The 17,715-nt window shown below is 36.7% G+C and overlaps 2 protein-coding genes across 4 annotated transcripts; both read left to right on the forward strand.

Moving 5' to 3' along the window:
* The first annotated feature begins 6,597 nt into the window (after positions 1-6,597).
* LOC117481930 (C-type lectin domain family 4 member F-like) lies at positions 6,598-13,358 on the forward strand. The gene is made up of 5 exons (XM_034129867.1): positions 6,598-6,661; positions 6,977-7,045; positions 12,101-12,243; positions 12,402-12,502; positions 12,672-13,358. The coding sequence occupies exons 1-5, from the start codon at positions 6,598-6,600 to the stop codon at positions 12,805-12,807; spliced, it is 513 nt and encodes a 170-aa protein (XP_033985758.1). The 3' UTR covers positions 12,808-13,358.
* Positions 13,359-14,314: 956 nt separating this feature from the next.
* Positions 14,315-17,578, forward strand: LOC117482267 (CD209 antigen-like protein E). 3 transcript variants are annotated; one of them, XM_034130332.1, is made up of 6 exons: positions 14,315-14,582; positions 15,753-15,842; positions 15,934-15,999; positions 16,142-16,284; positions 16,399-16,518; positions 16,681-17,578. In XM_034130332.1, the coding sequence occupies exons 1-6, from the start codon at positions 14,459-14,461 to the stop codon at positions 16,711-16,713; spliced, it is 576 nt and encodes a 191-aa protein (XP_033986223.1). In that variant the 5' UTR covers positions 14,315-14,458; the 3' UTR covers positions 16,714-17,578. The 3 variants fall into 3 exon arrangements, with proteins under 3 accessions (XP_033986223.1, XP_033986221.1, XP_033986222.1); XM_034130330.1 differs by having other exon boundaries at positions 14,327-14,582; positions 16,399-16,499; XM_034130331.1 differs by lacking the exon at positions 14,315-14,582 and adding an exon at positions 15,179-15,513 and having other exon boundaries at positions 16,399-16,499.
* Positions 17,579-17,715: the final 137 nt, after the last annotated feature.

Consider the following 17,715-nt stretch of genomic DNA (forward strand, 5'->3'; position numbering starts at 1 on the left):
TTTTTGTGAGTCCCAACCTCGCTGTTTCATTATAACATAACGCTCCAAATACGACTGTTTCCACTCGGACTTCAATACAGCAACAACATTGTTTGGTTTCCATGGTAGCGTGTCTCTTTAGTAGCGTGCACTCCTTTCCTGTAAATTACAGGTCCAGCCAGGCAAAACAGTAATATGAAATATGAACGTTAGTTTTTAACTGAAATGATCAAATAAAGTCAAAATGTCACAGTGTTTACAAACATTGACCATACCGTTCACCAGCCCCCACCCCCATATGTTGAATATAGCTTTGTTTAAAACGAATTGGCCATCGGAATGTGTGTGTCCCAACCCCCCCCCCTGTGATATCTCTTCTCCAGCAGTCTGTAGGTTTGTGTTCGCATATTTATGCTGTCGCAGTTCCTCTTGTTTCTATCGCGCATTGCCGGTATGAAAGGGTCTGTGCCGGAAATATCAAGATAACACGGCAGGGTCCGTTACAGTTTGTTTTCATCTGATTTCAAATAAACAAAGTCTTGGCTTTCAGAATATTAAACTTGTTTCGGCAAATTTAGATGATAAATACAACTATGAAGCTTGTAACGGCATAATTACTTAAGCGGAGAACGGAGTAAGTTAACGTTACAGCAGGCATAACAACAGCCGGTGTTTATTTTATTATAATATATAGTCGTTATTCATTTGTTTTAACTAAATAGGCCACCATTGGTAGCAGTTCTCATTATATACTTCTCAGTAACTGCTCCCCTTAAATTAAATGTAAACGTTCACCATCCCCCACCCGCCTACTGTATGTTGCTTTTTGACATGTAAATGAGTAACTACCCCCCTCTGAGTGAATACCTGTTGTACCTGTCCGGGGCTAAGCCCATAGGACGATGCTCTGATGTCATCACCCTCGCACATTTGTCATATGTTTACAAAAAACGATGTTAACACTTTCTCGTTCTTAATATATGCTATATTTAGGGTCGATATGTGTTGAATTTACTTTAAAATAGCAGATCACTGTGATTCGGCTTAGTGAACGTGTGTCTCTTCTCCGCGGCTCCTCCGTGCAGAGAGGCCCCCCCCCGTTGACAATTCACGAGCGTCTCTCCCCCCTCCCCCGTTGCACCTTCTAACAGAACCCCCCCCCCCCCCCCCCCACATATCAAATCCCAATTTAACTGCTCTGGAGCAGAAATGACTGAGTTTTAAAAATGTTTACGTTTTGGTAAGTTTTTAGGGAAATGTTGTAATATTGCAACGTTGGCCTTAGGTGGGAGCAGAATTTCTGTATTTCTACTCACATTGTCTGAATAAATATATTGAACAACTAAGGGTTCATTTGCAGGATTGATTGCTTACTTAGCCCTATATCAGTATATAGCATGAATAATAATCACACATCACTCATGTTTGTTATGAATAATCATTTATCAAATAGTAAGTTGCTTTGAATAAAAGCGTCAGCTAAATGCAATTTATGAAAGCCTCACTCAGGATTTTTTTAACAAGTGTTTTTCGACATTGTCAATTTCACTTTCCACTATGTCCACCATTGTTTTTCACAACCAATGGCAGAACTTTATTGAGGCCTGTACTTAGTCAACTACAGGTCTCTTGGGTCAGTCTTTTCTTCCAAAAAGCTTGTGAAAAGATGTTAAGTTAACAGGTATTCACTCAGAGGGGGGGTCGGTGATTTATTGCTCTTGGGGCATTAAAAAACAAGATTTTAACTTTAGTTTTTTATATAATATCTGCATTTTCTCTTGTGAAAAACTAAGTCTTAGTTTGGCCATAGTTATTTAATATATAGCGCCATCTCCTGGTTAAACCCTGAAATTGGAGAATAGTGGGAGGGCTTAACATTCCTGGATACTGGTCTTTGGCAGGTCTTAGGCAGGTAACTGGCTGGCAGTAGGCAGGAAGCTGTATGCTGGCGTCCGAAATAAGATGCCCCATCTGTATGTGTCACTGATAAACAAAATAATGATGATTTTCTTTGGAAGTAAAAAGAAATGTGTGAATTGTGAATAAAAGTCAAAATTACACAAGGTACACAAGAATCAATACGTCAAAGCTGCAGCAGAGGTTGTAACAGCAAGCGAGTTGTGAACATTAAGGAAGAAGACAGACCATTTGACTTCAAACCAGAAAGAACAAGAGTGGTTTTGCAGTTTTAGACAACGAAGAATAGTGTTTATCATATGCATATGTCTGGTTAATGTTGCATAATGTTTATATTTATGTATTTGCATGGCCGCGTTCGAGTCACTTTGCAATCTCGGCGCGGCTGCTTCTGTTACAACTTTTTTTGGAATGGTTGGAAAATCTCACCATTTGTTTAAGATGCATTGAAGGCTTGGTTGAATTTCCAGTATTACCCCCCAGACACACCAGAAGAAATCCAAAATCAATTAATATGGTTTAACTCAGAAGTTTCAATAGATGGGAAACCACTATTATGGGAAAGTGTCCCGAGAAAAGGAATTTTCCTCATGCGGTCTGTTCTTTCTGGGAAGAGGAATTTAATATTCTGATACCCTGGAAACCATTTTTTAGAACCATATACAAAACAACAATTGATTCCTTTTCAAAAATCTTCCAACTGAAGATTTTTTACAAGATTATCGCTACGAAAACACTTTTAATATTGAACCGTCACCATTTTGTAGATTCTGTGAGGAGGAAGAGGAAGACCAGATGCATTTATTTTTTTATTGTCCATACGTTGCAAGACTGTGGACTGAGATTCAAGATTGGCTTAAGACACTTTATATTGATTTTGCATTTACTCCCTTTGGTGTTTTGTTTGGGCTTTTGGATGAGGACAGTACACAGTTGATGAATACAATTATTCTTCTGGCTAAAATACTTGTTTTTAAAACTCAATCACGGACAAATCTGAATTTAAGATGTGTGAAAAGTAGATTAAAATCACAATTTATTTTGGAAAGGATGATTGACACAAAGAATCAAAGGGTGGCTCAACACACCATGACATGGAAAACAATCAAAGAAGAAAAAAATGTGGGATAAAAAGGAACAATAAATATAACTAGAGAATGCAATTCCTGAAGAAATTGCTAGTGGGAATGCTTTATGCTGAAAAGCTGACGCTAAACTGCTATGCTGAAATGTAATGTGTAAGAAGAAAGTGAAGAATTTAGATTGAAATGATACATGAACACTGGGGGCTTGAATGTGTGATGAGAGAAGAAAAGAAAGTAAAAAGGCTTGGAAAAGCAGCAGAATATTTGAACTGCAAACTTTTGAACTAACTTGATGGTGAATGATCTGTCGCCATGCCAACGGCATTTGATGACACCCCATAATACGCTTAGATGCGTTGATGGCTGCATCGTTACCAAACCTGTGAAGTTTTGGGCCATTTGGAGCATTTTCACTGGCAGTTTTAAAAAGAAATATGAAGGCAAATTTCAAGATTTCCTACACTCTGTGACATCACGCACTCTAGTTAATGTTAAAATCTGAAGACGGCCTCTGTACCAAGGTCTGAACAATGTTTAATATCTCTAAAAGTAAGAATCAGATTTAAAAGTTGTGTTACACGAATAATGTCAGAAGGATGTGTAACATTTTAAAGTTGGAATGAGATTTCTGAGTGAAAGTATGAAGGAACAGTTAGCAGTTGAATTCGCATGAAGATTGTTCAAGTCTGAAGATTTTCTCCATTGACTTCAATGGATAAAAATGTGATGAATTATGGGATGTATCTCTGGAATTATGAAAGTTATGAATGATAAAAGTAATAGCCATCGATTCCCGACCGAGCTGAACGTTTTGATGTTTGAACGGAGTGTCTGCGATGTTCAATGCGGGAGGAGAAGACCGGCAAAATAACGGGCGGAATAATAATAAAGAATTTCGTGCATAGAAGAACAGATAGTTGGAATGCTGTTATCAGCATTCCCACTAAAATATGCTATGTTATGTGCTTTTGATGGTATTGGACTGTAAACCTATTTTTTTGTTGATGAAATGTTGAAGTGACCTACTGACTGTATCTTTATTTTTCTGTTTGTTTTTTGTTTTTGTCTGAGATAGAAATGTCAAAAGAAAAATAAGAAAAATGCCTTAGTGTGAACTAAGTTTCCCCTTGAAAAGAGATGTTCTGATCTCAACAGGACTTACCTGGTTAAATGTAGGTTTACAAAAATAAATAAATATTAATAATAATGTGTGTATTATGTTATAATGCATTTTAAAATGTGTTAACATGATGTTCAATTTAAATGTAATTCATTTGATTGGGATAAACCCCTTTGTAATAAAACAAATACAGACCATTGATCTGAGAGTTGTTGCTTATTTTCATTCTACATGTATAGTGTAGTTAAAATATATAGCTTTTAATATAACACCGCAATAAAGTACACATCACATAATTAATATAACACAATGCATCAATATGCATAGATATGCATCAACACAGATTATGATTTTGATTTACACAACTTTACAGCAACTTCAGAGTTTTTTAAACCAGCTCTTAAACACCTTAGCATTGAGCCGATTAGGCTTTGCATTAACTTTAGAGGCCATTGCTTATGGATTTTGATTGGCTTGCTTGTTTTTTGATGAACAAAGTAAACAAACTAATATGATCATTAATTACTTAATTAACATTAACATTATCAGTAATGACAAAGTAGAGTTTTCCTTCCTGGAGGATAAAGATTAGATCAGGTACCTAAAGATCTGCACAGGTATAGAGCAGCAGTCAAAGCATAAAATACTGAGTTGAGGAACAAAGGCAAATTATAGAAAATGAGGAAGAAGAGAGAGTGTGTGTGTGTGTGTGTGTGTGTGTGTGTGTGTGTGTGTGTGTGTGTGTGTGTGTGTGTGTGTGTGTGTGTGTGTGTGTGTGTGTGTGTGTGTGTGTGTGTGTGTGTGTGTGTGTGTGTGTGTGTGTGTGTGTGTGTGTTTGTGTGTGAGAGAGAGAGAGAGTTAGGTGTATGCTGAGAGAATCATTACATAAAGGAAGATCAGTGCCCTTTAAAGAAGACACTTTGACAAACACCATCAGCACTCTGCAGAGGCTCAACTGATGAGATGGTTTCCCTTGAAGAAGAACCTGAGATCTCCATGATATACGAAAACTTTGAAGATGTCTCAGCCAGGAATGCTGCATCCCGCTGCTCTGTTGAAGACTTCAAGGTGCCTGCTGCAGCGTCTGGTAAGACAGAAATCATAGTCCAACAATTTAGAGTAGTTGAGTTTACAATAACCTTATTTTGTAAACTTCATTTTAAACTTAAAGATCATCATATACAGTGCCTATAGAAAATCATCATACCCCTTTGAAATAGTTAATTTATTTATCATCCAGCCTGCAACCTATTTAAAAAAATACTTTTTCCAGCTTTATTTACAAATGTAGCTTGACAACATCAAACTAATGAAAACAAGGCAACATTTCAGAATATTAATAAAAAAAATGAAAAACTAGAATAACAGGGTTGAAAAAGTCATCAGTCCCCTGATGTAATACTTCCTATGGCCTCCTTCTGCTGCAATTACAGCCATCAATCTATTTGAATATGTCTCAGCTTTGAACGCCTAGATTGGGGAACATTTTTCCATTCATTTGGCCAAACATAACGCTTGGAGTTCAGTCCAAAAAGTTCAATCTTAGTCTCATCTGACCATATGAACTTTTTCCACATGGCAACAGAATCTTCCATGTGTGTTTTTGCATAGCACAAACAAGACTGCTTGTGGCACCTTTTCAGAAAAGGCTTCATTCTTGCCACCCTGCCATAGAGGCCAGCTTTGTGTAAAGCTTGTGAGATTGTTGTCACATGCACAGATCGACCAGTCCTTCAAAGTTGCCTTTGGCCTCTTGGTAGCTTCTCTGATCAATGTCCTCTAGGCTTGGTCCGCCAGTTTGGACGGACGGGCTGATCTAGGCAAGGTGTTAGTGGTGCCATACACTTTCCACTTCTAAATGATGCTCTGAACAGTACTCAGAAGGATAGCTAAAGCCTTCAATATATTTGTGTAGCCTTCACCTTACTTGTGCCTTCCTACACATTTATGTAGGCCTTTTGAAAGCACTTTTCCAACCATGGTGAATTATTTGCATTACCAGGTGGGGGGCAATTAGCCTGGTGATTTATATGGAAGTTGATTGGTTGCACCTGAGCAAGTTTTAAATGGTAAACTTTAAGGGGCTAATCACTTCCAGGGTGTAATGTGACAAAAGGTAGAAATGTTCACAGGGTGATGACTTATAGGAACTGTAAATATATATATATCAAAATCAACATCTCAGTTTAAAGTGTAAGGTTTCTCAAACAGCCACTTGTGCAAGTCAGCCTCCATAAACCCCCGTGTGTGTGCATGTTTCTGGGTTCTACACACAGGAATGAAAATGAACAGACTGGTTGTTGTGAGTTTTGGACTCCTGTGTATCCTACAAGCTACTCTCAACATTTCCCTGCGTCTCACTCTCTGTAAGTGTTCCTAATTTGTGACTCTCACTTCTGTATTCTCTCAAAACCAGCTCGGTTATTTTATTTTAAAGTGAATACTTTCTTCAGTTGATCCAATAATCAAATGTTGTATGTAACCTCTCCACTGAAAATGACAGTTTCACAGCAAAACTCCCAGACTGAAGAGAGAGACGAGATGAAGAGAATCAACCTCGGTAAGTATGATGATGACAATCTCCCAGTTCAATCCTGTCCATTGGGAGAGCAGCAAGAAGTGGCTGCAGAGGAAGAGCTAATTATTGACAAGAGGGAACACAATAATTTTGTTCTCACAAATATAGTTAACTGAACCATATACTGTATTACTCATCTGATCCTGTTGAAAACAATGGTAACCATTCAACTTGAAAGTTTAATAGAAAGAATTCCCTGAAAACATAAAAGTTGGTATTAGATTAGGAAGAGGAAATTAACACCCATACGTTATCATAGATATATTAATATAATAAACAATAAGAATCCTGTTTTAGATCTGGGGGCCGGTTGCAATAACCTGACTGAAGAGAGAGATGAACTGAAGAGAACTGTGGAAAACTATGGTAGGTACAATGAGGAAACCAATTCTTAAAATAAAAAAGATACATGAGCTCTGGACTTCTGTATATATTCCGTGGACATTTAGTTTTTAAACTGAATTATGTGTTTATTTGATCACATAATCAAATGTTGTTGGTAACCTCTCCATTGAAAATGACAGTTTCACAGCAAAACTCCCTGACTGAAGAGAGAGACGAGATGAAGAGAATCAACCTCGGTAAGTATGATGATGATAATGTTTCAGTTCAATCCTGTACCCCCATTGGACGAGCAGCAGGAAGTGGCTGCAGAGGACGAGCTAATTATTGACAAGCCCTCGTGTCTGCTCGAGTCGTGGCAGCACTACTTCTTCACCCTCTGGTCTGAGGGAAGACCCGGGCTACAACTCCTTCACTATGCTTTTAGAAGAACAAATGATATTACAACACATGACGGGCCTTGGCTAGTCAGATAGCATAACCCCATATTTCTGCAACACATAGACGTCTTAAAAATAATGTCAACACTGTAGGCTCTTCACATTCTGTTCATAATGTTAGTTCATGTTTTAAATATAAATTCTGGCATATCTAACACATTGTACCTTTAATAAGAGGAAATGATACAGATGTTGTTGATAACGCCTTGGCTCTTGTGTTGTGGCTGTAAGAGGGAACACAAGATTTATTTTCTTCACAACTATACTTAACTGAACCAAACATATACTGTATTAATCATCTGGTCCTGTTGAAAATAATGGTAACCTCTCCATTCAACGTGACAGTTTAATACAGGGGTGTCAAACTCAATTTAATCGTGGGCCACATTAGCATTATGGCTGCACTCAAAGGGCCAGTTGTAACTTTAAGACTATATAAGAATACATATATAAATATATATATAAAATAATGTATTATATTACATTATTGCCTCTGCATTGGATTATTATCAGATAGGGTAATAACTTCATAATTAGCTACGTCTGAAAGCAGAAGTCTGGGGCAAATAATTGCAAGTCTCTTCAGTGAGAATGCCACAACTTAAACAACTGAACTGCTGAAACAACATCCATAACATTCATCTGCTACTTAGTAATTATTTATCTATTTATCTAATATATCATATTCCAATAACTTGCATATAGACTCTTATTGCACTATTTCACTATTTCACTTTTTTAAACTATTTTTCTTTTTGTATTTACTATTTACTTGCACTATATTTTTCTGTTTATCTGTGTTATTGTGTTGCACTGTTGGAGAAGCCTGTGACCTAAGATTTTCATCGGCATAACTACACTGTAGCTACAGTATGTTCGTATGACAAAATATGGAACCTTGAAGTGACATTTAAAAAAAACGAAGTGACATCTTTAAAAAAGGAAGTGATTTTTTTTTTTTTAAAGTAACATTTTGAAAAAAAAGTAACATTTTAAAAAGAAGAGTCCAATTCTGAGAAAAAGGCACATTCTAAGAACAAAGGCTTATTTTGAAGAAAAAAAGTCAAATTCTGAGAAAAAAGTCTAATTTGAGATGCATTGTGGGACATGTAGTTTATGGGCAACGTGCTTCTGTAAATCATCATGTAACCGTATAATAAAGATATAATCAGGGGTGCACATAACTGGTACGCAGGTACGCATGTGCGGCAAAAATCTGAAATGCGTACCGTCACTTGTGTCACAAAGCGCATTTGCATACCGACGTACTTGTGAAGCTTTTCCAGAATGCGGTTAGATCACCGGACGACAGAGTCGGTCTCCGTGTGCACAGACAGGGCTGCTGTTAACGTCGGTCTGTACAACGTAATTGTGCCAAAACTACGCCAACCGGCTGCGGAGGGAGACTCCCCCCCTGCACTGGAGAACTGCGCTAAAACAGCTGATCACAACGTTCATCTGAGTACCTCACTGAGAAAGTTATGTGCACACCTGCATATAATATTCTTTCAGAGCTCTTGTGGGGCCACAGAAAATGAAGTCACAGGCCGGATTTGGCCCCCGGGCCTTGAGTTTGACACCCCTGGTTTAATAGAAAGAATTCCTTGAAAACATATAACTTGGTATTAGATTAGGAAGAGGAAATTAACACCCACACATTATCATAGATAGATTAATATAATAAACATTGAGAATTCTGTTTCAGCTCTGCACCCAATGTGCAATTCAATTTGGCACTTTTTTGCAAAACACTGCATACGGTTCTCTAAGTAAGAGAGGGAAATCTGACATATTCACTTGTTTGCCATTTTCAAACACTGCCATTAAAAATGCTACACACATGAAGCAATCAACAAATACACATGCCAAATGACCATAAACACCAAACTGCTTTATTGGTGACTCAGCAATCAGTTTGTAAGCACTAGAAAAAGGCTTCATGTAAGAACTTTTTACAACAACAATGGATAAATGGATAGCAGCAAGAGGAAGAGAGAGAGGGAGGATGAATTGAAGTCATTTGAAGAGTTATTTGCAGCATATCGGTTGAAGGTGTATGACCGTCAGGCCTCTATAGGTGATGTTTCTTCTGCAGGTTGATGAGGAGCTGTGGCCAGACCCAGCTAAGTGGCGAGATGCAGCATAAGCACTTTTCTTTTTTTCTTTTTTTTTGTATTTATTTTTCCTCAAAGTATGCATAATTCTCTACACACAGATCACCATAAAAGATGAGTGTGCTTTAGATAAAGCACCATGAAGTGTGAAGTGTGTGCCATTTGGGGCAAACGTTTGGTTTTGGTAAGTGTTTATGTTGTGTTGGGTGCAGTGCTTCATTTTGCAAGATATATGAGGTGTTTTGCACTTTGTATGGTTTTGTGAATTGTGTTTAGTGTTTTGAGAAAATAAGCCCTTCTTTACAGTTTTTAGAGCAATTGGAAAAAACTGTATAGTACAAGACACTTTGTCCAACCAACTACACAGCATTTTACTTATCAAACCCAAACTCATCTTTTATGGCGTTCCGTATGTATGATTGCTGAGTCAACAAAAAAGCAGTTTGGTGTTTATGTTCATTTGGCATATGTATTTGTTGATTGGTTCATGTGTGTAGCATTTTTAATGGCAGTGTTTTGAAAATGGCAAACAAGTGAATATGTCAGATTTCTGTGTCTACTTGGAGAACCGTGAGCAGTGTTTTGCAAAAAGTGCCAAGTTGAATTGCAAATAGGGTGCAGAGTGTGAGATTAAATAATTCTGCTTGTGTTAGCAACTGAAAAAAACTGTGATATGATAAACATTGAGAATTCTGTTTTAGATCTGGAGGCCGGTCGCAATATCCTGACTGAGGAGAACCACGGCCTGAAGAGAACTGTGGAAGAATATGGTAGGTACAATGGGAAAGTCAATTCTTTAACTTTAATAAATCCTTTGGGCACATTTTCTACAAGCGGCTTTCAACATTTCCCTGCTTCTTGCTCTTTGTATGATTTATTAAAGGGAGCAAGATGCTTGTCTTAATTTGTGTTTCTCACTTCAAGAAGCCCTTGTTTCAATTCTCTTACAACATATCAATTGCTCTGAATGCTTTGAAGCAACATATAACTGTACATCAGAGTATACACATTGACTTGAAATGTATATCAAAATTCATTTGAACATCTAACTCAATATCCCTCTCAAAGCGTGTTGTCACTTATTTGGAATTCTTGAAAATAATCAAAATGACAGCTTCACAGTCAAGTTCCCTGTATGCTTTTGATACAGTAATCAACTATGAATAAGAAACAAACACCAATGTCATTGATAGTTAAACACAAAAGACAATGGGAATTATGTTTGAGATATGTTTGAGAAAAAACCTGGCTTTAGGAAGAAATTACCTGAATAAAACTCTGAGAGCCTTGGGTAAGTATGATGATGAAATCAATTGTTCAGCCTGTGGGCCTTTATATCAAAGAGCAAACATTCAGATTTATCATACGGTAGATACCACCTTGGCAATTTTTGTTTTTGCTTAACCATCTGTTAAAGGTAGGGTAGGTAAGTTTGAGAAACCGGCTCGAGATCGCTAGAATTTGAAAATACACAACCGGAGAAAATCTGCCACTTCCTTATAGAGCCCCTCCTCCAACACACACAAACGCGCACATGACCAATGAGGGCACGAGATAAGTTTGTGCCCCGATGGAAGGCTGACAGGCAGGTAGGCCATCCAGTTATTTTAGCTGGGCCGGCTTAAATGATTGGTCATACTTTTTACAGTATTACGGCTTCCACAGATGACATTTTTTTATGGATTTTTTGTCAAAGCACTTAAGATATTCATTGCTATCGGGATGTTAAGAGCATTCCATGGAATATAACAAAAAGTGTATCTCGAGCCGGTTTCTCAAACTTACCTACCCTACCTTTAATGTATATATTAAAGGTGTCCTATCATGCAAAATGCACTTTTTTATGTCTCATAAATATGTGTCCATGGTGTGTAAGGGATCTCACAAAGTTTCAGAAAACAAAACCCTCTCTCTTTTCCTCCGTACCCAAATCTCTAAAAACGGGGGTACAACGGAGCTGACCCAGATTTGCTGCAGATATAACGTAATGTCGGAAATGTGGCCTGGCTTTACACCCACGGCCCAATCAGAAACATTGTTATCAGAAACAATGTTCAACGTGTTTTGGAAGTAATATGGTCTCTGTTTACATTAGCAAGCATCGCTAACACTGAGAGCTAACCTGTACTGGAGAGAGTATGTGTAAAAAAGCAGGAAATAAAAAGTTACTCATCTTGTGGTAAACCCGAAAAGGAAAAAGCATTTGAGCTCCATACTGTTTCAGAAATAATCCTTGGTTTGGAACATAATATGTCGTTTCATCAGCATTTAGCTGAGTATGTGGGTAGAATTCTGAGCAGGCATGAGCCCCCCCCCCCCCCCCTTTTTTAGGTGATCTGTTTGGTATTTTGAGCAAAACACTTAATAGACATGTTTTATATATATTTGTATATATCTGAGACCTTTAAGGTTTTATCGTTCTTTCTGTTCTCCAATAACAAGGATGGACACTTTTTCAATGTCCTTCTGTCATGACTTTGTTTGTTGATAATTGAGATTATTTCAGTTCTTTCTTTCATCAACAGTTCACTATTTACAGCAAGGATGGGTTTATTTCAGCGGTAGTTTCTATCGTATTTCTTCCACCATGAAGACCTGGCAAGACAGCAGAAAGGACTGTCAGCAAAGAGGTGCAGACCTGATGATTATCGACAGCCAAGAAGAGCAGGTAGGAATGTGCATGTGGTTCAAGCCTATTACAAGCCTATTAAAGCATGGAAACATGTCACAGTGGACGCACAAAATACAAATATGAATCGGAAAATGTGCATAATATGTCCTCTTTAAATATTAGTTGATTACTGTATGTTTCTCTTTGAAAACAAGGATTTCACAAGACAATACAAAAATAGAATTTGGATTGGACTGACGGACAGAGACACAGAGGGAGAATGGAAATGGGTAGATGGGACACAACTTACAACAAGGTAAATGTATTACCCTTTTGTTCACTTTAAATCAAATTTAGTGTTGAAACAAATGGTCCTCGAACCACAGAAGTACTTTTTTTAAAACATCATTTTCAAAAATGTTTTTAATATTGTTGTTTGAACTTTCTGTTCATTAAAAAACGTGTTGATTTGTTTTCTGTTAAAGATTCTGGCATTCCGGGGAACCCAACAATTATCAGAATAAAAATGAAGACTGTGTGAATATAAACCACTACCAAAACAGCTGGAATGATGAAGTATGTGAAAATGAATATTTCTGGATCTGTGAAAAGAAAATGTAGCTCTACATACTCACTGGTTTCACACCGTAATGACAGCAACTTGAAGAATATTAAGATATCATGTATTTCGCCCCTTCAGCTAAACTGAAGTCAGCACTGAACCGTTTATGCAAAGTGACACATTGGACTCAAATATCCCACTGTGTGTTCTGAGTTCGGCTATAATCAACATTTTAAAGACAATGTGAAAAGGTGTCATTTGATTGTATATGTTCTTTATACTGATGTGTTTGAGAGAAAACACGCTCATGTTTGTTTGCAGATAATGTCAAATGTTATATACAGCATATATTTAAACAGCACAAAGGCTCTTATGATATTATGGATTGTTCTTTAGGTTGATTGCAGTAGTAAATATATGTAATAACAATACAGGTTTGCAGTTTATAAGAAAGATAATGGCTTTAACTTTTCTTCAAAATGTGGCTGAAAATATGGTGTTTTCTATGTGATGGAACTGTAAGAAAAAGTGTATTTTTTCTTAACATTGTGTGAAATGTTCAGCCTGTCCTCCTACGAAAAAACGACCATATAGGCCGATTGTTCATGCCCTTATTACGACCCAGAGACACGTTTTAAAGTGTATGTTGTTTCTTACACGACCACTAGAGGTGCTCTAGTGGTCGTGTAAGAAACAACATGCTTCTGTGACTTATATCTTTTATCTTCTTTCTAGCAGACATTTCTCATACACTTCACTTCCTTTTACTGTGTCAATAATTATCTATTCCTTTTTTTCACACTTTGACCATATTCAGCAGAAGTTTTGAAGGAAATAAGAACTGAAAGTGAAAAAAAAAATCTGAAGGTTCCTAGGTTCAGTACTTATTGTTTGCCAGCGCCTGGTTTAGAAACCCAATTAGTGTTTTTGTGTTTTCAAGCAGATTTAATAATTCAATATAATTCTTAACTTATAATTGTCTCATTACTCTATCACAAAAAAGGGACTGAGTTGCATAATGCAAAAAGGTCAGATAGCTAATAATAAAATAAGTTAACAGTTAAGAAATTATCACGGCGCGTGCAGGTGTCTTCTGCGTGTCTTGACCATAGACTGTCTTGACCTATGGTCTTGACACAGATTATTAAGTGAAAACACCTGCTCCATTCATTCATTAATCCAGCAGGTGGCACTAAAGCACTTCAGCCCTAACTGTAAAATTATTATTGGACCTTGACAAAGTGCAGTGCTGCATTTTATGAGATGCAGCATAACCCCATTATCTAATGTTAAAGTCACAGGCAAAATACAGGGAACTAAACACAATACTTTGTTGATTGTATTACTTGAGTTTTTTTCAACTGACTTTTAGTTTCATGCCAAAATTGATGGTTTTTATATCAGAAAAATTAGATTTCAAATTGGAATTAATATTTTTAAAAGATCAATATCATGCTTCATTAAAGTAAAGCCAAGTCATAATTTAATTTTTTTTTAAAAGTAGGATCTGCACAGGTTACAAATTGAGCATCATTAAAAGCAGCTAGTTATGATTGGAGGAACAAAGGCAAATTACTCAAAAATGAGGAAGTAGAGGGTGTGAGAGAATGTTGGGTGTATGCTGAGAAAGTCATAAAATAAAGTAAGATCATAACTAAGTGCCATTTAAAGAAAACACCATCATCACTCTGCAGAGGCCAAACTAAAGAGATGGTTTCCCTTGAAGAAGAACATGAGCTCTCCTCGATATACGAAAACTTTGAAGATGTTTCAGCCAGGAATGCTGCATCCCGCCGCTCTGTTGAAGACTTCAAGGTGCCTGCTGCAGCGCCTGGTAAGACAGAAATCCTCGTCAAACAATTTGGAGTTTCAGTTTTAAATAAACATGAAAAACAATGTAGACAAGCATGGACAAAATCAATATCTTAGTCTCAAGTTCATTTGTAATAATATATTTAAGTATAATACGTTATTGTTATAAAAAATATCTTCTTCTGTACTGAGCACTGTTTTCATGTTTTGCTTCCTTTGTGTTTTATTCATTTGACTTTATTTTAGTTAGTTTGGACTAGGGTGTTTACTTAAAGCAAATGTTGAAGTCATTAACTTTAAAGCTCCCTTTAGGTTAAATAGTAAGAAATATTTCTTTAGGATTTCACACATTAATACTTGGTGTATTAATCAAATGTTCATTAATAGTATGACGTTTTTCAAACAGCGACTTTATGCTGGCTCTAAAAGCAAGTCAATCTCCATAAAACCAATGTTTAAATGCCCAACATTACTGTAGAAATAACCTGTTTACAATTCCCAAGCATAACGAAATGATGTTCTTGTATACAAGTTTAACAAAAATTAAGAAATTAATTGTAATACTTCAAATTGCCACATTTAGCTTTTTTTATGAATTACAGTTAAGTGTTGTTTCAAAGCCTGAACAATGTGGGCGTTTATGCTTCCTGATGACCTTGATGACCTATTTATTTTTTACTTGATACGAATCTATGGTGGAAACAGTCTTGAGTTTGCAAGAAACGAGGAAGTGGTTATAATAATGTAAGTTGCATAAACACACAGAAGATAAGTGTAAAGTTGTGGTCATCAAAAATAAAGAAGAAGAAGAGGCAGCTGACACCTCGCTGCAGCTCTCTGGAAACACGTTTCACACGTTTGTCATACTTTGGAGGGTCAAATATTTTGGAGTTTGTATTGTAAGGCAGAGATGACTTTGGACTATGAAGACATCCCTGATGCTTTGTCCAGGAGTAAGTAACTTTTGAGGTTGTCTAACAGTATCATAAAGTATTTGTGTTCCTGTTTATCAGAATCAGGTGGGGTTTTGCTTAGAAGAAATTCCGTAAATAGGCTACAAACTAAATATGAAGTTATTTTTAATCTATTTCATCCATGTACATTAATAAAAATGGTTTAAGTAACCCAATATCAAGCCTGGCTGTCTAATAGTCCTGGTAATGTTGCATGTGTATGTCTGTTTTCTGCACAGAGACCAAACTCATGAGACTGGTTTTGGTTAGCTTCGGACTCCTGTGTGTCCTGCAAGCTGCTCTCAACATTTCCCTGCGTCTTTCTTTCTGTGAGTGATCTGACATTTTTTAAGTTTTCCATGAGACCCTAACCTCTGTGTTTACTGCAGTAACACAGACATTATCTTCCTTCTCTTTCAGATAGTTATGGTCGAGGAATGCAAGAATTTGAGGGAGAAGATTTAAAGAGGAAGCTGAGTACTTTTGGTAAGTATTGAGAATGAGACTTATTATACAGCTTTGCAACATGGAAACTAAAATATATCATACAAAGGTTTTCTAAATGTATCTTCTCTCATTTGTTTCACTCTGATTTGACAGTTTTTCTTCAAATGTGTTATCTTGTTAGATCATTACTCCCAACAAGGATGGGTGTATTTCAACCACAGTTTCTATTACATTTCTGCTATTCGAAAGTCCTGGCAGGAGAGTAGAGACGACTGTCAGCAAAGAAATGCAGACCTGATCATTATCAACAGCAAAGATGAACAGGTGTGTAAGAGCATGAAATCTGTCTCTGAGACAAATGAGGGTCCTCGCCAAGGTGGAGGATTGTTTATATTTTATATATGTTTATTATGGTCTCTTTCTCTTACTGTAAAAAAGGAATTTGCGAGGCGCTTCAAACAGGCCACATGGATTGGACTTACTGACAGAGAGTCAAATGGGACTTGGAGATGGGTGGATGGGACTGCACTGGAGACAAGGTTCAGTTGTTCACTCATTGTAGGAAAAATAACTCTTCAGTTCAGTCATTTCTTTGAATTTGTGACTAAATGTTTCCAGGTGTACATCATCTTTTACTGTCACAAATGAGGTTTAATTTGACTACATGCTTATTTGTTTGTGCTTTCTGTTAAGAACACATTATTTGTGGTTTGGTTTCAGCTATTGGCAAGATGGGGAGCCCAACAAACATGAAGGAAAAGATGAAGATTGTGTAGAAATAAGGTTTTTTGAAAAGGAAAACAACTGGAATGATGTACAATGTGAACTGCAAAGATTCTGGATCTGTGAAAAAGTGATGGCTCTATAACTCATGAGAACCAAAGCCCACAAGATTGTGATCGATAAGCTGCAGGATGAAGTGCTTATCATCATGTCGATTGGGACATTCCGGCTATGACTTCATCATTTCTGAACAACAGCCCATAATACGGCTGTGCTGTCTTTAAGTCAGAAGGTGGTGGGTTCAATCCCAGCCATGCAGTTATCATGTTGATTTATCCTAGTGTGTATTGTGCTGCTTGTTAAATGTGTTCTCAAACCTGTTACAAATCACACCTTAAACTCCTGTTACTGAGTAGATAGTGACAAAACCTTTAATAGCAACACCATTTTTTATGCTAATAAACATGTATATCTGGCTCTTGAGAGCTCTGAAGTGAAGTGTACGTCTTGTGCCAATTCCATCAATCAAAGTCAATCAAAGTTTATTTATTTAGCCCAATATCACAAATTGTACTTTTGTCTCAGGGGATTTCAGTTTATACAGAACAGGAATACGCCATAATTTCCGGTGTTGTAAGCTTATAAAATATGTATTGAAGAGAGAAGAGTCACTGTGTTTCTCCTTCCACTGTGTAAAACTTGACACAAAGCTTCCAAATAAAAATGGGACTGGTCAGAGGAAGTAAAATAAAATATGATGGCAACTCAAAAATATTGTTAAAGACACGTGCACTTGTTGAAACTTTCAGAGCAATTGAAAGTACATTTGTTATAAATGTTGTCGTATCCACAGAATACAAGGCTACCAAGCAAAACCACATTGTGTGAAAATTAATAAATATATACATTTAAGTGAAAATAAATGTAGAAATACATTAAAGATATATAATAATGTGTGTTCTGTTTTATTCTCAAGTTGTATTATTTAATGTATACATTCATTTATTTTTTCCAGATTTATTTATTCCTGTA

This window comes from Trematomus bernacchii, unplaced genomic scaffold (genome assembly GCF_902827165.1).
Source record: "Trematomus bernacchii unplaced genomic scaffold, fTreBer1.1, whole genome shotgun sequence".
Taxonomy (NCBI): domain Eukaryota; kingdom Metazoa; phylum Chordata; class Actinopteri; order Perciformes; family Nototheniidae; genus Trematomus; species Trematomus bernacchii.

What these genes read in the sequence shown, in the direction of transcription:
- LOC117481930 (XM_034129867.1), top strand. Translation starts at nt 6,598, where the DNA reads ATGACAGTTTCACAGCAAAACTCCCAGACTGAAGAGAGAGACGAGATG. An exon ending in GATGAAGAGAATCAACCTCG is followed by an intron (nt 6,662 to 6,976) that starts GTAAGTATGATG and finishes ATCCTGTTTTAG; the next exon opens with ATCTGGGGGCCGGTTGCAAT. An exon ending in GAGAACTGTGGAAAACTATG is followed by an intron (nt 7,046 to 12,100) that starts GTAGGTACAATG and finishes TTTCATCAACAG; the next exon opens with TTCACTATTTACAGCAAGGA.
- LOC117482267 (XM_034130330.1), top strand. Translation starts at nt 14,459, where the DNA reads ATGGTTTCCCTTGAAGAAGAACATGAGCTCTCCTCGATATACGAAAAC. An exon ending in GGTGCCTGCTGCAGCGCCTG is followed by an intron (nt 14,583 to 15,752) that starts GTAAGACAGAAA and finishes TTTTCTGCACAG; the next exon opens with AGACCAAACTCATGAGACTG. An exon ending in TTCCCTGCGTCTTTCTTTCT is followed by an intron (nt 15,843 to 15,933) that starts GTGAGTGATCTG and finishes CTTCTCTTTCAG; the next exon opens with ATAGTTATGGTCGAGGAATG.